At 46.1% G+C, this 22,360-nt stretch overlaps 1 protein-coding gene across 1 annotated transcript; it reads left to right on the forward strand.

The window, feature by feature from the left end:
• The first annotated feature begins 20,135 nt into the window (after positions 1-20,135).
• On the forward strand, positions 20,136-22,298 carry LOC123147566 (protein argonaute 4A-like). The gene is made up of 7 exons (XM_044566836.1): positions 20,136-20,268; positions 20,377-20,462; positions 20,546-20,643; positions 20,837-20,972; positions 21,054-21,158; positions 21,238-21,345; positions 22,133-22,298. Exons 1-5 carry the CDS (start codon positions 20,205-20,207, stop codon positions 21,075-21,077), a joined length of 408 nt encoding a protein of 135 aa, XP_044422771.1. The 5' UTR covers positions 20,136-20,204; the 3' UTR covers positions 21,078-21,158; positions 21,238-21,345; positions 22,133-22,298.
• The last annotated feature ends 62 nt before the right edge of the window (positions 22,299-22,360 follow it).

The following is a 22,360-nucleotide window of genomic DNA, read 5'->3' on the forward strand; positions in this document are numbered from 1 at the left end:
CGTCGGCGATCCCTTTCTTCCCCGACGATGTTCTGCAGCTCCTAAACCGTCACGGGCCTACGTGTGAGCCGCGCGGTGAGCCTCTCCATCTCCTGCCATCGTTAGCCTCTTCGCGCGCCGTAGCTACCTCGTCGCCGTTGCCCTCGAGCCCGACCAGCCACGCCTTCTGTTGCCACCGGTCCTCGTCGTTATGGTCATCTCCGGCCACCATCGCGCCCGCCTGCGCTCACCACTGCCCCGACTGCCACCTGCCGCTTCTGCTCCGCTCCGCTGCCCCGCGCCGCGACCCCCTGTGCTTTCCTCCGCGTCACTGGCCGCCCTAGTTCGCCCCCTCGCGCGTGTGCATCTGCCCGGGGCACGCCCCCCTGCTCTGCGTGCTTGCTCCGCAGCCGCCCGCTACCGTCTTACCCGCTCGCCTCTGCTGCTCCACTGTCGTTGTCGCCTTGCTCGTCGCGCGCCTGCACCTAGCTGCTTGCCGCCGTGCCTCGTCGCTCATGGCCGGGCCCGACTCCGTGACGATGTTGATGCCCCTGTGATCGACTACGTCACCGATGACCCCTCCTTCTCGTCTGAGCAACCAGGCAAGCCCCCCCCCTTTGACCATCCCGATATCGCCCATTCCATTCTCTCATGCTTGCATTAGATTTTGCTACTGTTATTGTTTGCTCCTATTCTGATGCATAGCCTGCTTTTGTATCTACTGTTGTACCTTGCCTGCTTATCCTAAACTGCTTAGTATAGGTTGGTTAGAGATCCATTAGTGACCCCCACTTGTCCTTGTTTCCCCTTCTTCATCATCGATGACTCGATCTATGTGATCGAAGACCAGGCCCTGACACCGCACATCACTTCCCCTTAGTTGCTCGACACTACTGGGTTACTATCGAGTACCGAGGGTGAACCTCTTCAGCACTTCTGATGTTAACCCTGTAGTGTAGTCATTCGGTCGTGGTCATCGAGGGTGATTTCCTCCTTAACCACTTTCAATACGACTCTGTCGTGCAACCCCTCAAGTGTGAACCTCGGGGGTGATTCCTCTTACGTTCACCTTGATGATTACATCTAGTGGAATTCATCGGGGGTGATTCCTCGAGTTTTCCCCTTGATGTTTGGACACATGGATACTTGGACTTTACCACTGTTACTTGGAAAGATGGGTCGACCCTGAGGGGTACCCACGCGAGCTTAATTGCAAGTGATGTGGAGTCGGGCGGACCTGGAAGGTGCCCGCGAGATAATTACGAGACGTGGCCGGGCATTCCTAGCCCTTGCCGCAAGTCCTCGAGACGGGGCAATGGGGTCACATCTTTCGTGAGTCGCTCCTTGTTACCGCGCGTTCCTAATCCACTACGATTTGGATATTTGATCCGAGGGGCCTCTAGCCTGATAGCACTAACCATCACGTGGGCATAGTATGGGCGTTCTGCGTCGTATACATCAGCCGAAGCTTAATAGACGTCAGCGACTGAGCGGCGCGCGCCGGGTTGGACTGCGTAAGCGCCTGCCTTGTTGAAGGAGGTAGCTAGGTCTGCTCACCGGCCGCGTACGCAATGTGCAGGAGTTCCCGGGGAGATGGCCCATGACCCTTGGGGGCATAGGTTTAGTCCGGCGTCCTGGCCTCTCTATTAAGCCTAGGTCGGGTTGCGGCGTATTGTTTGGCCGAGGCCGGGCATGACCCAGGAAAGTGTGTCCGGCCAGAGTTAAGCAAGCGTGGTGGGTAAGTTGGTGCACCCCTGCAGGGAAGAAAACATCTATCGATAGCCTGTCCTACGGTAACGGACACTTGGAGTTGTATCCCGATCAATACAACGAGAACTGGATACTTGTGATGAGAACTAGATGGTGATGAGCATTGGATTGTGATGATAACTGGATAGTATGGCTCTGGGATGCCTTTCTCGCAGGGGGTTGAGAAAGGATCTCTGGCCGAGGTTGATAACACTGCTACTACTTTACTTTATGCTACTCTACTCCCTCCTGTTGCTGCAAGATGGTGGTTTCCAGAAGATGCTAGTCTTTGATAGGACTAGGCCTTCTCTCTATTCTGGCATTTCTGCAGCCCAGTCCACATATACAGCCTTCCTTTGATAATGTTGCATATGTAGTGTAGATCCTTGCTTGCGAGTACTTTGGATGAGTACGCACGGTTGCTTTGCTCCCCTTTTCCCTCTTTCTTCTTCTTTTCGGTTGATGCAACCAGATGTCGGAGCCCATGAGCTAGATGCCACCGCCGATGCCTACTACTACGTGGAGACCGACGATGACCAGGAGTAGTTAGGAGGCTCCCAGGCAGGAGGCCTTGCCTTTTCGATCGTAGATGCTTTTGTGCTAGCCTTCTTAAGGCAAACTTGTCTAACTTATGTCTGTACTCAGATATTGTTGCTTCCGCTGACTCTTGTGTTTTCGAGCTTATGTATTCGAGCCCTCGAGGCCCCTGGCTTGTAATATAAGGCTGGTATTTTTTTAATTTGTGTCTAGAGTTGTGTTGTCATATCTTCCCGTGAGTCCTTGATCTTGATCGTACACATTTGCGTGTATGATTAGTGTAAGATTGAATCGAGGGCGTCACAAGTTGGTATCAGAGCCGACTGCCTGTAGGTAGCCCCCTTTCCAACTCCTTGGCCGAAGTTGAGTCTAGTCACTGAAAAACTTTTACTAACATTGGTCGTGTGTCTTACGGGCCCACGTCGCCATTGGGTGGTATTAGGATCTTTTACTCCTCGTCTATGCTCTGGGATTCTGATCTCTCTTCTATTCAGATTAAAGATTTTACTAACTCTGACTCTAGGATCTTGTACCCACTTTCTCCCGGAGAGCCCCTTCAGTCCAGATGGTCGCTTGCTACTTCAGAAGATTTCGAAGATACTCTCCGATGTTTCCCGAAACCCTTGTGCCCTTCGCCATTGCAATTCATTATCATCCATAAACCCCCTCTGGATAACTACATACACCTGTCATTCATGTTGTCATCCCAAGTTGATCTTGTTATTACAAGATGCCTAGTAATACTTTCAGGTATTTCGGAAATCCACTATGCCTGCTACGTTGTAGCTCCTTTTCCGCCTGAATACATGTACAAATAATTCCTCACAATTATCGAGGATTCGTTCATCCCCAATTGTTTAGGTATTTCACAAAAGTCTTCGAAATACCATTCGATCTTCCGAAAATCCTCAGCAGCCTATTTGTTGTTGAAATTCTTGTTTGCTTGCATTATGGTTAATTCCATATTTCTAGTAATCTTCATTCACATCCTCTGTCACTATTGTTCTGAGTCCCTTGATCCAGTATGTCGCGAATGCTCATAATCCTTAATCAGATCCTAGCATTCATCCTTCCGGCTCAGACGTCACTCCAAACATGAGCTTGTTCTTGTCAAATCAAACCTTGATTGATTGTCGATCTGTATCGATTCAACTCAATTATCTTTTGATCAGAGCCTCTGCTTCAGATCTTCTGATTTGAAAATCGTAATTCCTTTGTATTCAAGCTTGGAAGTTATCTAGTTATATCTATAACCCGATGCCTTTGCATTCATTCTTCTTCTGGATGAGTATCAATTCTCACCTCAGATCTTTTTGGACCGCCATATCCTTGGTTGGATTATTATCCAACAATGTCCTTCATATTCATTAAACTGGTGAGTTTTTCCCTGACACATAATGCCTTTGGTAATTTCTATCATCTGCTTTTGTCAACCATGCTCTGCTTTCGAGCTGGTATATTTTAATCCTGAAGTTAGTGGTATATGTTCCAAAGATACCCCTACGGGTTGAACCTTTGCCTTTCCTAATACGTGTGAACTCGAAAGAGATGTGAGTCATACTCTTCTAGTGCTTCACCAGATAAATCTTCCGCACTACAAATTCTTCGAAAACAAGGAGTGAATGAAAGGTTATGCATTGAAGAAGTGGGAGTCGACCTTGAACCTTTGTGTTCATGCCCATGGACCTAATGTGGATCTTATCATGGAAGCTTCTTGTGATATAATAATCCCCTTATTATAAGTTCATATGGTATCTATGTTTGGTCCTCTTCAACTGTGGTTCTCACCATGATTGTTCCCCTTTGATTCCATTTCTCGGACAAGTTAAAGCACTTGTCTTCTGCAGATCAATGCATCTCCGCAACCTTTATTTTGATCTTCCTTCGAGTATTACCCTTCGGTACCTCGAGAATAACAAAGAACCGTGTTGCTTCCTACGAGTCTTCATTTGGTATTGCTTCTCATCGATTTCAGATTTCCCCGGGTTTTGAGTTGTTAGTCACTCGAGAACGCCGATAAGTGAATCGATTCCACACTCGGATTCTATAACTCTTAAGTAATTTTTGTTGCTTACGAGTTTAATAATCCTTTAAGTCATTCCTAGCCTGATCGGCTGTATCATTACCGTGCTAAATTTTAACTGTGCTACCTGGTCCATCTTCCCGGAGCACAATTTTCGATGATGAGCTAAGCCTACGTCGATCTTCCTCGTCATATCATTTCGCCTTGAACAGCAAACTTGATTTCAAGTTTGTGTTGTACCCGTGGTTCCAATAACCTTTCGCTTCATCATTCCTTTGACTTGATGTCATCGCCGATCGATTACATCTTCATGAAATCTCTCGACAAATGTGTCATGATCATCATCAGCATTCTAAGCTCTTCCAGGATATTAGTTGAATTCATGATGAGAAATACAATCCTTGCCCCTCGATGATTTGTGTTATCATCGACAACATTCTTACCTTCCCCAACACAAACTTGTTCATATAATTTTGGAAATACATCCTTTTTGGCATGTCGATGGGTTGTTGCTGAGCCCGTCGGCCACACCCTCATCTTTTCCTTGCTGAAATTGTATGACTTATTTTTCTAAGTTGTTTCCGATGGATCCTTTGTGTTCCCAAGGTCTGACCTTTACCTGATGACCATGCCAATGCTATCCAAAAGTATGACTGTGTTACTCCGAACATCATTAAGAACATTGAAGGCGCAATGATAAATGTTTCTTAATCAATTATCCAAACACCGTTGTATGGGTAAACATCATGATTCTCCTTGCCCCATTAACTAAATGGATAAGTACTTGATGTCCTGTCATGTATATCATGCTCTATTTGTTCTTGGGAAGCATATACTCTAATACTTTTGTATAAGCCCCCTTTTCATTTCCATTGGTCTGGTTAAAATAATAACCACATTTCCCTTTCCATTGTTTTGTTTAACCTTTCTTGTGATCTATATGATCTAAGCAGTAACAGTTCCAATTTGTCAGTAAGACCTTGTTATCATTGCTGTTGACATTCCGGTAACCACCGATGGACGAGAACTTTGCCTATTGGTCCGCCTCGTTCAACGAGAAGGAAAATAGTTCTCTTCGTCCCTCGCCCTTGGTACCAACATTGTTGACAACATGACTGATAGTCTATCATGTGACATGCCTTTCTATCGGCCCCCTTTCTACTTTTAACCCACATGGTGGGGTCATAACCCACAGTTCCGCAGGATGGAACCTAACTCTCATGTATATCCTTTATTCCGAAGTATCATTTGCTCTTGGCCTTGTGTGTTGTCACGAGCCACCGTCCGAGAGATGATCTATTCCCGATGCTCTGAACCCCCTTCTCACACTCTGTTCAGGTATCGATCGTTTTTCCATTCGCTTGAAACTTCCTATTGCACCTTCGTACTTTGCTCTTGGTGTTTATTAAGTTTCAACTCGAGAGATACTTCTGCCTCATTCCCTGAATTGTTCACCGGATAATTAACCCTATAAGGGTCCGTTCTCCCGCAGTTACCCCTTACTCCACCGCTAAAATCTCGGGACGAGATTTCTTGTAGTGGAGGAGATTTGTAACGCCCGGATAATCAAGCTACAGTAATCCCCTACTAATGATGCCAAGTCATCACTGTTACTGTTGCTAATCTCACGTTGATTCAAAACCAATTCAAATTCAATTTTAAATTAAAGTCAGATAAATTATTTCTCCAAACAGTAAAACAAAAATGTTCATTGGGTCGCAAATATTCACTAACTAAATGTCATGAGTGATTCAACATCATTTGAGGTAGCTAATTTCCCCTGGAAATTAAAGCAGTTCAAAATAAGCATTTTTAATGCTTTTCTGTTTGTGAAAAATCCAAATCAATTCAAACTCCTCCCAAACCTTTTATGGCAGGTGCCAAATATTGTAATGTATTTATTTGGCCAAGTCCCACATTTTACAGAACTCCTTTTGGCAGCTCAAATATTGCATAACATTTATTCCTGTAAAAAAGAAAAGAGCAAAAGAAAGGAAAAGGGAAAAGAGAGAAGCCACCCCACCCCCTTTGCCACACCGGGCTTTAGCCCAACCCAACAAGAAGGCCCACTTTCCCCGCGCGGTCGATCCCCTCCCTCACTGCTCCTCCGACCGGGGCGCGTCCCCGCCGGACCAAGCGCGCCGCCCCGTACTGCCACGTCGCCGGCGAAGGGATAAGGGCAGCCCTGACGACTCGCACTCCCTCCCCACTCACCTGCCCCCCGCCCAGATCCATTCGCCCCCTCTCCTCGCAGCCCCCCCTCTCAGATCCCCTTCCTGGCCTCTCCCTCTCGCTCGGATGCCCACCCAACATAGCCGTCGCTGCCGTCCTTCGTCGTCTCCACGGCCACCGTGCCTTCGAAGCGGCCTGGTCGTGCTCGTCGGCATCACCGTGAGCTGCCGCGTCTTCTGGAGCCACTAGAAGGAGCCGAGGAGCTCTGCATCTCCGACCACGTCGTCGTCTTCCTTGGGTCGCCGGCGATCCCTTTCTTCCCCGACGATGTTCTGCAGCTCCTAAACCTTCACGGGCCTACGTGTGAGCCGCGTGGTGAGCCTCTCCGTCTCCTGCTCCCCTCCGTTAGCCTCTTCGCGCGCCGTAGCTACCTCGTCGCCGTTGCCCTCGAGCCCAACCAGCCACGCCTTCTGTTGCCACCAGTCCTCGTCGTTATGGTCATCTCCGGCCACCACCGCGCCCGCTTGCGCTCACCACTGCCCCGACTGCCACCTGCTGCTTCTGCTCTGCTCCGCTGCCCCGCGCCGCGACCCCCCAGTGCTTTCCTCCGCGTCGCTGGCCGCCCCAGTTCGCCCCCTCGCGCGTGTGCGTCTGCCCGGGGCACACCCCCTGCTCTGCGTGCTTGCTCCGCAGCCGCCCACTACCGTCTTACCCGCTCGCCTCTGCTGCTCCGCTGTCGTCGTCGCCTTGCTCGTCGCGCGCCTGCACCTAGCTGCTTGCTGCCGTTCCTCGTCGCTCGTGGCCGGGCCCGACTCCGGCCGCCGCCGCTGCCTAGCGCCGGCCAGGCCCCACGAGCCCCCCCCCCCACAAGTCGCAGCCCCAGCCGGCCGGCCGCGCCCATGGCCGCCGGTGCCCACGCGCTGTGTGCGGGTGTGTTTGGGGACGACCCCCCCCCCCTTTGCTTATTAGTACTAATGTTGATTAGTGCTAACCCCCCTCTTCTAAATCTCCACTTAAAAAGATATACTAAATCTATGAGAATGACACCTGGGTCCCACTACCCAGGTTTGACCAGTCAACAGTTGACTAGTCAACTATGACTGGACTAATTGACTGGGTCAACCAAGCCCCCGGCCCCACGTTCATTGGCTGTGGCTAGCCCGTGCTGTGTATAAAATGTATATTCTGTTTCTAATTCTATTTAATAATAAATCTAGGATCTTCAAAAAATGCTAAAATCTCTAGAAATTCGTAGTAAATAAACTGTAACTCGGATGAAAATATTTTCTACATGAAAGTTGCTCAGAAAAATCCAACGAATCCGAATATGTGGTCTGTTCATCTGTCACATGCCCCTAGCATGCTGAACATGGAGCTTTCCTCCTCCGGTTATCTGTCCGACACAGGTCCGGAACCGGGAAAACATTCCCGGTTGACTTCCCCCTTCGCCGGTATCGTGTAGCACCGCATTAGAACACGTCTAGCTTTGTCTGTTGTCCTATTATGCACTTGCTTGCTATGTATTTACTGTTTCCCCCTCTTCCCTTCGATAGACCCCGTGATGATGTTGATGCCCCTGTGATCGACTACGTCACCGATGACCCCTCCTTCTCGTCTGAGCAACCAGGCAAGCCCCCCCTTTAACCATCCCGATATCGCTCATTCCATTCTCTCATGCTTGCATTAGATTTTGCTACTATTATTGTTTGCTCCTATTCTGATGCATAGCCTGCTTTTGTATCTACCGTTGTACCTTGCCTGCTTATCCTAAACTGCTTAGTATAGGTTGGTTAGAGATCCATCAGTGACCCCCACTTGTCCTTGTTGCCCCTGCTTCATCATCGACGACTCGATCTACGTGATCGAAGACCAGGCCCCGACACCGCACATCACTTCCCCTTAGTTGCTCGACACTACTGGGTTACTATCGAGTACCGAGGGTGAACCTCTTCAGCACTTCTGATGTTAACCCTGTAGTGTAGTCATTCGGTCGTGGTCATCGAGGGTGATTTCCTCCTTAACCACTTTCGATACGACTCTGTCGTGCAACCCCTCAAGTGTGAACCTCGGGGGTGATTCCTCTTACGTTCACCTTGATGATTACATCTAGTGGAATTCATCGGGGGTGATTCCTCGGGTTTTCCCCTTGATGTTTGGACACACTGATACTTGGACTTTATCACTGTTACTTGGAAAGACGGGTCGACCCTGAGGGGTACCCGCGCGAGCTTAATTGCGAGTGATGTGGAGTCGGGCGGACCTAGAAGGTGCCCGCGAGATAATTACGAGGCGTGGCTGGGCATTCCTAGCCCTTGCCGCAAGTCCTCGAGACGGGGCAACGGGGTCACATTTTTCATGAGTCTCTGCTTGTTACCGCGCGTTCCTAATCCACTACGATTTGGATATTTGATCCGAGGGGCCTCTGGCCTGATAGCACTAACCATCATGTGGGCATAGTATGGGCGTTCTGCGTCGTATACATCAGCCAAAGCTTAATAGACGTCAGCGACTGAGCGGCGCACGCCGGGTTGGACTGCGTAAGCGCCTGCCTTGTTGAAGGAGGTAGCTAGGTCTGCTCACCGGCCGCGTACGCAACGTGCAGGAGTTCCCGGGGAGATGGCCCATGACCCCTGGGGGCATAGGTTTAGTCCAGCGTGCTGGCCTCTCTATTAAGCCTAGGTCGGGTTGCGGCGTATTGTTTGGCCGAGGCCGGGCATGACCCAGGAAAGTGTGTCCGGCCGGAGTTAAGCGAGCGTGGTGGGTAAGTTGGTGCACCCCTGCAGGGAAGAAAACATCTATCGATAGCCTGTCATACGATAACGGACACTTGGAGTTGTATCCCGATCGATACAACTAGAACTGGATACTTGTGATGAGAACTGGATGGTGATGAGCATTGGATTGTGATGATAACTGGATAGTATGGCTCTGGGATGCCTTTCTCGCAGGGGGTTGAGAAAGGATCTCTGGCCGAGGTTGATAACACTGCTACTACTTTACTTTATGCTACTCTACTCCCTCCTGTTGCTGCAAGATGGTGGTTTCCAGAAGATGCTAGTCTTCGATAGGACTAGGCCTTCTCTCTATTCTGGCATTTTTGCAGCCCAGTCCACATATACAGCCTTCCTTTGATAATGTTGCATATGTAGTGTAGATGCTTGCTTGCGAGTACTTTGGATGAGTACTCACGGTTGCTTTGCTCCCCTTTTCCCTCTTTCTTCTTCTTTCCGGTTGATGCAACCAGATGTCGGAGCCCAGGAGCCAGATGCCACCGCTGATGCCTACTACTACGTGGAGACCGACGATGACTAGGAGTAGTTAGGAGGCTCCCAGGCAGGAGGCCTTGCCTTTTCGATCGTAGATGCTTTTGTGCTAGCCTTCTTAAGGCAAACTTGTCTAACTTATGTCTGTACTCAAATATTGTTGCTTCCGCTGACTCTTGTGTTTTCGAGCTTATGTATTCGAGCCCTCGAGGCCCCTGGCTTGTAATATAAGGCTGGTATTTTTTTAATTTGTGTCTAGAGTTGTGTTGTGATACCTTCCCATGAGTCATTGATCTTGATCGTACACACTTGCGTGTATGATTAGTGTACGATTGAATCGAGGGAGTCACATGCCAGACCCTCCAGCTCATCAAGTGGAGGTTGAAAATATTAAGGCTGCCACCACCAACACTGATGAAGCCAATGACGTAGTCATGGCTGAAATAAATGTGGAGCCTGCACCAACTAGTGTGCCAGAAGTGAATGAAGCCAATGATGCGTCTCACCTGAAGCCTCTGTTGTGCAGCCTGAAGCCACTGTTGATGCCACTGCTCCTGTTCCACCGCCAAGGCCACACACTATCGAGCAAGCATTCAACTATGGCCAGCTTATCACTGTCAAATGGCCTGTTCTGACTCCTCCGCCTGCTGCTGGTCCTCAGTTTGATTACCACGTTGAGCACAGGCCTCGAGTTCGGAAGCCAAAGCCAAGGTTGCCCAGGTTTCCAGGTACAGCATCAGCACCCGGATCTTTTAATATCAATGGATTCAAGGCACACAACACTTTCTTTAACAGAGCCAAGAACCCCTACTCAAGGGCAAGAATTTCTTCTGATCGGTTCTGGAGTTATCAGCAGTGAAGTTATTACTCATGCATTCTGTACAATCAAGGTCGCATTTTCCCACATATGCGTCTTGATACTGAAGCCATAACTGGTCTACCCTGTTTGGAAGAAGCTCTGGACTGCTTCAGAGAGTCTGGCTTGCTGCAGTTCGTCACAGATAAGGAGCACTGGAATGAAGAATTACTGCTCCAATTCTATGCCACTCTGCATATTCGTGGCTACTACAGGGATACAAAGACATGGGTTCTCGAGTGGATGACAGGCAATGTTCATCATGAAGCCAAAGCCTTTGATGTCATTGAGCTTACTGGCCTGCCCACTCCAGGTGAACTTTATGAACCTGGTTGTCAGCTTCACAATGATGCTATGGAGAGCATCTTCCACAAGCCTGAGCCCAATATGAGTCAGATGCTCAGCATGATGAAGCCTTTGCCTCCAGATGCTGAATATCCTAAGGAGTTCTTTGTTGAAGACCTTGAGTATCTGCCACGTACTATCTATCACATCATAAGGCAAACTCTCTGGCCCATCAAAGGATATTCTCCTAATGCAAAGCTGGAAGGCGCAATGAAGACTTTGGTCTTTCATATTCTTCATGGCAAAAGCTTCAATGCACAAGATTTATTTATCCGCCAACTTGCTGCATCAGGGTCTGACATATTTGGTCTGAAGTTCTATGCTCCCTGGATCATGCGTCTGATCAAGCTCCACTCTGCCTTCAACTATCAACCCTCTGCACGCAATCATATCATCTTTTTGCCAGAAGTTGATTTGTCTGTTGAAGCCATATACCCAGAGCCTGCAAAGGAGCCCCTTAGTCTTTAGAATGCTGACCATCAAAGCTTCACCCAAAACATTGAAGGAATTCAAGCTGTTGCTCGAGTCTATCCATTGGCTGGGATTACTCGCTTGCCTCACCGAGCACAAACTGAAGCTACTAAGAGCACAATTGCCCAAAGGCCTAAGAAGCGCTCCCGCGTTCTCAATAACCGAGAGCTTCTGGTTGCCCTTCATCAGAAACAAGATAAGCATCATGACTGGCTGAAGCGCCAAATGCAAAGCCTCTTGGTGGACGTCAATCGCATTCGCAATCTTGTCACTAAGAATGCTTTTGTCACTCACGAGACCTGTCGGTGATCATGGAAGAGTTTGACACTGCTCAGTGCTGAAGCAGATCTTCAAGACGATGGCTTCACTGAAAGATTCAAGTTTGACTCCACTCCTCCATGGAATGTTGTCCTACGTCGAACTCCATCTCTTGAAGACTCTGACTATTCTTCCTCTGCTGCAACTGTGAATGCCAAAGTGATCGATGAGGAAGACGATGCTACTTCACCGCCCCCTACTTCTGCAAGAATCAACACTGCACCAAGCTCGTCTGCACCGCCAAACAACAACGACAACCCTGCTGCTTCACCTACTCCTCATGGGGACGAGTAGACGCTTTGTGTCTTCAAACCTTTTTGGTCATTACTGACAAAAGGGGGACAAGCATATGAGTTTGATAGTCTTCAAGCGGGTTCATATGGGCGGTTGCTTTATATTTTGCCTAGTGTTTACAACTCTCGTTTTTGATACATTTGGTTCTTTGAGTTGTAACACTTAAACTCGATGGTCGTCTGCTACTTATTTGCTATTCTGTGATGTGATGATAAATTCCGCATGTGTGATGATAACTTCCGCACTTAGGTCATTCTATAGACGTCCATTTTTCATTATCCATGTCATTATCTTCGTTATATCTTATCATGCATGATGAAGTGTCGTCATAAGTTGAAGAGGATCTCCACAAGTACAACCTGCCATGTGCATTTGCATTCCAAAAGCAAATTACTTATATGCACATCTTCAGGGGGAGCCTTTGTAACTTATGAAGACAATGCTCTATCCTTTACAATTTCACACACTTTATCCCCGTTGAAAACTTCCACCAGTTTGTCATCAATCACCAAAAAGGGGGAGATTGTAAGTGCATCTAGTGCCACCCCTAGTTGGTTTTGGAGTATTGACGACAAATTTGGTTGAGGGACTAATGTGTTTATGAGAATTGCAGGATAACACAGGTAGTGTCCCTCATTGATTCGGTTTACCTACCGGAGATGACCACCAAAAATGTATGAAGACATTGACGACAATGGTGGTATGTGAAGATACTCATATTGAAGACTATGACATGAGAAGACATTCAGTGAAGACTATGGAGCGCAAAGACTGAGTTGTTTCGTTGTTTCCTTTTCTTCTTGGTTGAGTCATAGGAACCACCGCACTGTTAAGTGGGGTCCAAGTGAAACAAGTCAGAATGACTGAAGTGATGCTCAACCCAAATCCTATGTCTTCGAGCGAAGACAATGAGAGAAAATCTTATCTAGAGTTGGATATGTCAGCTTTGCTTGTAGCCCAAGTAAAGTTGTCGTGTGTGTTTGAAATCTGACCGTTGGAACACGTGTCAGTTCCTTAGTGACCCAGGGTCATTTCGGACATATCAGGTCGGGTTGCCTAGTGGCTATAAATAGCCCACCCCCTACACCATAAATTGGTGGCTGCTCAGAGTTAGTGCACGGCTTTTGTCGTTTGAGAGCAACCCACCTCGAAGCCTTTGAGAGAGAGAAATCCTTGCGAGGACAAAGCCCAAACACCCAGAGCCAAAGAGTGTTAGGCATCACTGAAGTCTTTCTGTCTGTGTGACCTGAAGACTTATTACACTTGAGGACTGTGAATCCTCCAGCCGGTTAGGCGTCGCGTTCTGAGCATCCAAGAGTCATTGTGGATCGCTGGTGAACGAAGTCTGTGAAGGTTTGGAAGTCTACCTTGAAGACTTACCAGAGTGATTGGGCGAGGACTATGTGTCCTTAGCTCAAGTGGAATAAGGTGAAGACGCGGTCTTCTGAGTTGTATCTCAGCCTCCCTAACCAGACATACAGTTGTCACAGCAACTGGAACTGGTCCAACAAATCCCGTGTCTTCAACAAGTGACTGGTTCTATCCTCTTCCTCTCTTTACTTAGAGTTTGTCTTCGTGAAGTCATTGCCTGTTTGTCGTACCTGTTTGACTTCATTGCTTGACTACTATTGTTGTTTGGCTTCATACCATCTTCCATCCTGATCCTTACTACCTAGCTGCTATTAGTCTTCGTACGTTCACGCTATTGCTTACTTGACCATGGCTTGCTTAGTGTAGTTTATCTTCCGCTGCATATCAATTGGTTCATTTCTACTGTTTGTCTTCGAAACTTCCATGTTTTGAAGACTTTCATAAAAATTGCCTATTCACCCCCCCTCTAGTCGATAACTAGCACTTTCAGATTTCTTAAAGAAGAGTCGTATATGATGCAAACCAGAAGGTTTTGTCGATCCTAAATGTACTAACAAAATGTGCAAGCTCCAGCGATCCATCTATGGACTGGTGCAAGCATCTCGGAGTTGGAATATACGCTTTGATTGATGAGTTGATCAAAGCATATAGTTTTATATAGACTTGCGGTGAAGCCTGTATTTACAAGAAAGTGAGTGGGAGCACTACAACATTTCTGATAAATATATGTGAATGGCATATTGTTGATCGGAAATAATTTAGAATTTTCTGGAAAGCATAAAGGAGTATTTGAAAGGAGTTTTTCAAAGAAAGACCTCGGTGAAGCTGCTTACATATTGAGCATCAAGATCTATAGAGATAGATCAAGACGCTTGATAAGTTTTTTCAATGAGTACATACCTTGACAAGATTTTGAAGTAGTTCAAAATGGAACAGTCAAAGAAAGAGTTCTTGCCTGTGTTACAAGGTGTGAAATTGAGTAAGACTCAAAGCCCGACCACGGCAGAAGATAGAAAGAGAATGAAAGTCATTCCCTATGCCTCAGCCATAGGTTCTATAAAGTATGCCATGATGTGTACCAGATCTATTGTGTCCCCTACACTGAGTTTGGCAAGGGAGTACAATAGTGATCTATGAGTAGATCACTGGATGGTGGTCAAAATTATCCATAGTGGAATAAGGATATGTTTCTCGATTTATGGAGGTGACAAAAGGTTCATCGTAAAGGGTTATGTCAATGCAAGTTTTGACACTGATCCAGATGACTTGCATCGACATATTGAAAGTAGGAGCAATTAGCTAAAGTCTCAATCTGGATACATATTGAAAGTGGGAGCAATTAGCTAAAGTAGCTCCGTGCAGAGCATTGTAGACATAGAAATTTGCAAAATACATACTGATCTGAATTTGGCAGACCCATTGACTAAACTTCTCTCACAAGCAAAACATGATCACACCTTAGTACTGTTTGGGTGTTAATCACATGGCGATGTGAACTAGATTACTGACTCTAGTAAACCCTTTGAGTATTGGTCACATGCCGATGTGAACTATGGATATTAATCACATGGTGATGTGAACTATTGGTGTTAAATCACATGGCGATGTGAACTAGATTATTGACTCTAGTGTAAGTGGGAGACTGAAAGGAAATATGCCCTAGATGCAATAATAAAGTTGTTATTTATATTTCCTTCTATCATGATAAATGTTTATTATTCATGCTAGAATTGTATTAACCGGAAACTTAGTACATGTGTGAATACATAGACAAACATAGTGTCACTAGTATGCCTCTACTTGACTAGCTCGTTGAATCAAAGATGGTTAAGTTTCCTAGCCATAGACATGAGTTGTCATTTGATTAACGGGATCACATCATTAGAGAATGATGTGATTGACCTGACCCATTCCGTTAGCTTAGCACTTGATCGTTTAGTATGTTGCTATGCTTTCTTCATGACTTATACATGTTCCTGTGACTATGAGATTATGCAACTCCCGAATACCGGAGGAACACTTTGTGTGCTACCAAACGTCACAACGTAACTGGGTGATCACAAAGGTGCTCTACAGGTATTTGTTGAGTTGGCATAGATCAAGATTAGGATTTGTCACTCCGATTGTCGGAGAGGTATCTTTGGGCCCTCTCGGTAATGCACATCACTATAAGCCTTGCAAGCAATGTAACTAATGAGTTAGTTGCGGGATGATGCATTACGGAACGAGTAAAGAGACTTGCCGGTAACGAGATTGAACTAGGTATTGGGATACCGACGATCGGATCTCGGGCAAGTAACATACCGATGACAAAGGGAACAATGTATGTTGTTATGCGGTTTGACCGATAAAGATCTTCGTAGAATATGTAGGAGCCAATATGAGCATCTAGGTTCCGCTATTGGTTATTGACCGGAGATGTGTCTCGGTCATGTCTACATAGTTCTTGAACCCGTAGGGTCCGCACGCTTAACGTTCTGTGACGATTTGTATTATGAGTTATGTGATTTAATGACCTAAGTTTGTTCGGAGTCCCGGATGAGATCGGGACATGACGAGGAGTCTTGAAATGGTCGAGACATAAATATCGATATATTGGAAGGCTATATTCGGACATTGGAAAGGTTTTGAGTGGTTCGGGTATTTATCGGAGAGTTACGGGAATTCGCCAGGGAGTATATGGGCCTTATTGGGCTTTAGGGGAGAGAGAGAGAGGCAGGCCGCGCGCCCCCCAAGGCCTAATCCGAATTGGACTAGGGGGAGGGCGGCGCCCCCTCCTTCCTTCTCTTCTCTCTTCCCCTTCCTTCTCTCCTACTCCTACTACTTGGAAGGGGGGGAATCCTACTCCCGGTGGGAGTAGGACTCCCCAGGGCGCGCCATAGAGAGGGCCGGCCCCTCCCCTCCTCCACTCCTTTATATACGGAGGAGGGGGCACCCCATGAAAACACAAGTTGATCAGTTGATCTTTTAGCCGTGTGCGGTGCCCCCCTCCACCATAATCCACCTCGGTCATATCGTAGCGGTGCTTAGGCGAAGCCCTGCGTCGATAGCATCACCATCACCGTCATCACGCCGTCGTGCTGAAGGAACTCTCCCTCAAAGCTCTACTGGATCGGATTTCGTGGGACGTCACCGAGCTGAACGTGTGCTGAACTCGGAGGTGCCGTGCGTTCGGTACTTGGATCGGTCGGATCGTGAAGACGTACGACTACATCAACCGCGTTCTCATAACGCTTCCGCTTACGGTCTACGAGGGTACGTGGACGACACTCTCCTCTCTCGTTGCTATGCATCACCATGATCTTGCCTGTGCATAGGATTATTTTTTAAATTACTACGTTCCCCAACAAAACCTATGGCCCCCGGGTCTATTTTCCATCATATAAGTTTCTAACCTATTTTACTTTGCAATCTTTACTTTCCAATCTATAACATAAAAATACCAAAAATATTTATATTATTATCTCTATCAGATCTCACTTTTGCAAGTGGCCGTGAAGGGATTGACAACCCCTTTATTGTGTTAGTTGCAAGGTTCTTATTTGTTTGTGCAGGTACAAGGTGACTTGCGTGTAGTCTCCTACTAGATTGATATCTTGGTTCTCAAAAACTGAGGGAAATACTTACGCTACTTTGCTGCATCACCCTTTTCTCTTCAAGATAAAATCAACGCAGTGCTCAAGAGGTAGCAGTGGGTTGTGCTCTCCTCGAAGCACCCCCGGACGCTACCTTTGCCCATTAGGTGTCTTCTGGTCCATAAAAAATCTCCGTAAAATTTCGCTGCATTTGGAATCCGTTTGGTATTGATTTTCTGCGATGTAAAAAAAATACAAAAAACAGCAACTGGCACTTGGCACTATGTCAATAGGTTAGTACCAAAAAATGATATAAGATGACTATAAAACATCCAAGATTGATAATATAACAGCATGGAACAATAAAAAAAATATAGATACATTGGAGACGTATCACCATACTACAGGCAGGGTCCTCTTGCCCAAGTTGATCACCAGCTACCGGCAACCTGGACTGCCTACCTCAATATGTTAGGAGATCCGAGACCTAAAGGTGCATCAACAACTACAGCAGGATCTGGTGGAGCACCTATGGAGGCTCAAGGGCAACGCCTAGCTCGACGCGTGATGAAATATGAGTTTTTATTTGTTGAACTATATAATTTGTATTGAACTATTTGATTTCTATTGATTTTCTGTGATGAACTATGTGATAAAAAATACTTCTGTTGAATTCAAGCAGAACCACGACAAATATGGGCCGCTTCGCATCGATACCGAGCCATTTTTCGCCGAAAGTGGGTCGAAAAGCGGGCACATTTGCGCCAAAAAGGGCCGATATCAGCGTCTGGGTGTGACCTGGGGGCGATGGCTGGGTGCCCAACCGCCCCAGAGCCGATTATACCGCCGGCTCGCCCCAGGTGGCGCTTTTTGTGCCTCCGGGGGGGGGGGGGGGCAACGGCTGGAGATGCTATTAGGAGAGCCAGCGATGGGTGGATCCATGGGGCATGTGCCGTGCGGAGGTGGCGGTTTAAGAGAGAGAGAAAATCAGTCGGTTGTTTTAAATGGTTTCCCCTGTTTTAAGGCACGAAAAAGCACCCGGAATAAATCTCAGGGCATGAAAAAACATTTTTTTTTGGGCATGAAAAAGTGATGGCTCCAACAAATGTCATAAAATAGGACACAACTACTCGAATAGCTACCCTACAATAGGCAGCACTTCTTTCTTCTACATGTATCATCAAACACATGCAAGGCTCAACTGGCTCGTTCTTTTACTGATTCAGACACAAGTTCATATGTTTGACACAAACACAAAATATTGGTGGATAGTTGAGTAGCCTAGTAGTATTTCCTCCTAACTAGCGGGCGAAGGTGCGGCAGCACGCCGTGCCCGTGCAAGTGCCGAGCCACACCAAGACCAGCGACACTCCTCCAACAACGCGACCAGATCGCCGTAGAGGGGACCACTATCCCCTCTCGCCCAGGCCGAGGGCGTCGATGAGACAAATTTGCTAATGAAAAAGGAAAAAGTACAATTATGGGAATACATTGTATTGGCCAGGTGAGACAAATTTGCTAATGAAAAAGGAAAATCCAGTGAAGTGCAATTGTTTCTTTACAAATAAGCTATCATAAGAAAATGTGAAAATAGAAGATTGACAGGCTAAAACAATTAGATCTTCCAGTAACACGGATGGTTTGACTCTCCAGTTGTGATAGTACATTTTCCGAATGCATAGATTTTTCTGAATTCACAAAGATTTTTCCAACTTGCGAACACTTTTCATATTCGCGATTAGTTTTTCAATTCATGGACACTTTTTGAACTTGCGAATATTTTCTGAATCATAAACATTTTTTAATTTTGCCCTATTTCCCAATGTACGATCATTTCATAAATTCATGAACACTTTTTTTAATTCATGCACAATTTTTCCTAAATCATGAACAATTATTGAATTGGCGACCAATTTTGAAATCATAAACATTTTTCAATAATCACCATTTTCCCAATTTGCTTATATTTTTCGAATTCGTAGACATTTTTCTGATTCGGAGATATTTTCTGAATTCAGGAACAATTTTCAAAGTCAGAACATTTGTGGAAGTAGTGCACATTTGTTGAATCCACAAGCATTTTATTACTTCATAATATTTTGGAAAATAGTAGAATTTTTTTTAAAAAATCCATGTGCACGTTTTGAATTCATGTTTTTTTCCCCAAATCTATAAAATACGGAGCATTTTTTGTTTTCACGAAAAGAGAAACAGGGCCAGCCCAACTGCGGACGAGTTTGCTCACATTCCATCGCGTAGGGCGCGGATTAAGAGCTCCCCGTGGGGGAAGGCACAGTGGCGTGACACCGATACCACTGTTTGCCACCACTTGCATCTCCTCGCGCCCGCACGGTTACCAAGGATCCAAACCCCTCATAGACTCGTAGTCATCAAAGCAAACCCCTCCATAATCCACTCCCACCGCCGCAGCATCGCCGTACCTCCTCCTCTTCTCCCCAAGGATCGATCCTTCCAGAACCTGCTGCGTCGGAGAAACCCTAGCCCGACGCGGCGCGATGGGGGCGGCGGAAGGTGCGCTCGGCGTCGAGGAGGCCGCCGGCGGTCCGCCTCGCCTCGCCACGCTCGCGCTGGCCCGCGCTGGGAGCGGGACCGGCCGCAGGGGCGCCCCCGGCATCCGCCGCGAGGCATTCGAGGAGCTCGTCGCCGACGGCCACGTGGCGGCGGCGGCTGCATGCTTCCCGCGCCGGGCGCAGACGGAGGTGAGGCTCTCGATCTTTTTCCCTCCCAAGGTGAATAGCATTTCTGTTCCGGGTCGTGGGCACTTGGCATGCTTGTCCGAATGGTGAATCGCTTAAATTCGGCGTTGGATTCGTATGCGTCGTTGGCATGTTGATTTGCAAATGCCGGCGCCGATTGCTGATCCACGTGTACTGTTTCAGTCCACATGAATTTGGTTGTTGATGATGCTGGCATGTTTACATCGCAATGGCAGGAGGTGCATATAAGGAACCGAAGCAGATGAGTAGAAAGTATGTACAATGTAGGAAAACAGGAACTGTTGATGAGATCTTATAAGCTGCATTGGGCTGGTTGTCGTAGCTTTCATAAGCGTTAGCACATTAAGGTTTTTGCATATGAATTCAGCTTTTCATTTTCTGCGTTGGTGCCATGGCCCCTCTATCTAATTCGTTCTGTATATTTCTTTTTATGCTTTCAGGGGCTGCCCGTTATTCCATCAATCAATTTTTCACAGCAACCCTTTGAACATCGTGGACTTGGGTGTGGGTGTGATGGGCTGTAGAGGGTTTCACTCGAGCTTTCAAGCCGCACAGAGTGGACTTTCTCTAAATACTGGTAGATATGCTATGTTGTGGATAGCCCAATTTGCCATAATCTTGTGAGCTGGGATCGCATTTAAAAGTAGGTGACGATTCATATTCATACTACTGCTTGCTTGTGCAGATATTTTCATAACAAATACTGTGAAGCCTGATTTTCCACTTGCCAACCAGATGGTTGGTAACCTGAACAAAACTCATTGGGCTAAGGTAAGATTTCTCTTCAGCTTGCTTTTGAAAACCTTTGATCATGCTTCTAATTACGTACAACTGAACCCTGGTCGCTTTTGTAGGCCGAGAATGAAGTGAATAATTCAAGGATAAAAACAAGCCCAGCAAATGCAGAATACAAGATGGTCTGTTTGAGTGAAAGGAACTGTTCTGAACAAATGTAAGTGGGCTTACTGATATTTGTTGTTTAATGATGCTTAATTAAAATTGTTTGGACTGGATGCATGGCATCTTTAGATTTCCGTGAGAGAGCTAATTAGATGTTTTTTAGTGTTCTGAGCAGTTTTAGTTATTGTTTGAAAGTACTTCAATAAATGAGCTATTGTTAACCAGGTGTTTTTATGCCTATCTAGGTTTTCCCTGAAGCAATTAGAAATACCAGTTTATGCTTACTTTGTGAAGAACCGTGGCATGGAGCTGAGATACTCTGGTGATTTCCCTTGTATTAATGTGGGGAAACCAAAGCGGCCAGCATATCTTCCTATTGAGGTTTGACTATTCTTCTAATTCAAATGTAGTTTCTTGGTTGTGCCTTATTTGTGCAATTCCTGATAAGTGTTTCTCTGCCAGCTCTGCTCGCTTGCGCCTTTGTAATCTTTGACTACCTTAGAAAGATCACCATTTGTCGAGAAGTCCAGGCAGATACTTCTAAAAAGGATGTCAGTTTTGTCTGATGTGAGTGGCTTCTTTATTCTAGCTCAGTAGCTGTACACGTCTGTTTTTAACTGTACCGTCGTCAATGTCAATTTGCCAGGTAATGAGATGCAGCAGCTACGGTACAGAATCTATGCTGAGCGCATGTAGAATTCCAATATTCCAAGGCTTTACGCAAGTGGCTGGTAGGATACTGCAGCCCCCCAAGGTCAGTCAGAGCAGACTGCTCTATGTTTATTTAGTCATCATTTACATTGCGTTTCAAATATCTTGTCACCTCTTTGGTTTCCAGTATGTGCATCTTAAATGTTATTTGTTTCAGCATTGGCTGATTGTTGAATTTCCTTATTCATGTATTTTTACTAATAACTGCTTGACAACTGCTCAATATATCACATTTAATTTCATTACTATGTGATTTGCTCAATTATCCGGGTGACAAAATTGCGGAACCGGTTTATAGATGTTTACACTCGGTCAAATCTGTTGCTGTGATGTGATTATTTATTTTAAAAACATATCTGCAACAATCCTAAGAATTCCAATTTTGGTGACAAGTGATGTGGTTCAATGATGCATTGTTTCCTATATTGCATTGGTAATTAGGTCTCTAGTGTTGTCTTAACTAGATGATACCCCACGCGTTGCTGCGGAGATATCATCTAGTTGCCTCTCGGATTTTTCAGTTCCAGTTTAAGGAAAAATAAATAAATTCTGTGAATTTATACTAGAAATGCCCCAGTCATTTGAATTGCGCCCACTAAATTTCTCCATTAATACTATCAAGAGTTCAATGTTGACTATCTCGGTAGTTAATATTATCAAGAGTTCGAATAGTTTTAACTATCTGCTGGAAAATTTAGATCTTAGCTGTTAATACTATCAAGAGTTCAATGTTGACTATATGGTTATATTTATTGCATGTAGGTACCAGGATCAAAGCTGCTTGATTTTTGTCTTGCTTCTGAAATTCTGATGTATCTACATATTATTAGGTCTACAGTTGGATCAATCAAAATCATTCATTGAAGGAGGGTATCATATTGATAATGACCTGGTGTTTCTACCACAAGAATATCCTAGGAGCTCACCATGGTCTCATTTCTACTTATGCATTGGCAACCCTGGTTCTGTATATTTTTGATGTGGTCAACAGTTGTTTTACTAGGCCAGAGGTGACTTTTCTATCTTGCATTTTACTACCCTGACATGAAAAACAGTTC

Source organism: Triticum aestivum, chromosome 7A, assembly GCF_018294505.1.
Source record: "Triticum aestivum cultivar Chinese Spring chromosome 7A, IWGSC CS RefSeq v2.1, whole genome shotgun sequence".
Taxonomy (NCBI): domain Eukaryota; kingdom Viridiplantae; phylum Streptophyta; class Magnoliopsida; order Poales; family Poaceae; genus Triticum; species Triticum aestivum.

Coding starts and splice junctions, on each gene's coding strand:
- LOC123147566 (XM_044566836.1), top strand. CDS start 20,205: ATGGGCTGTAGAGGGTTTCACTCGAGCTTTCAAGCCGCACAGAGTGGA. Junction 20,269..20,376: donor TGGACTTTCTCTAAATACTG/GTAGATATGCTA, acceptor TTGCTTGTGCAG/ATATTTTCATAACAAATACT. Junction 20,463..20,545: donor ACAAAACTCATTGGGCTAAG/GTAAGATTTCTC, acceptor TCGCTTTTGTAG/GCCGAGAATGAAGTGAATAA.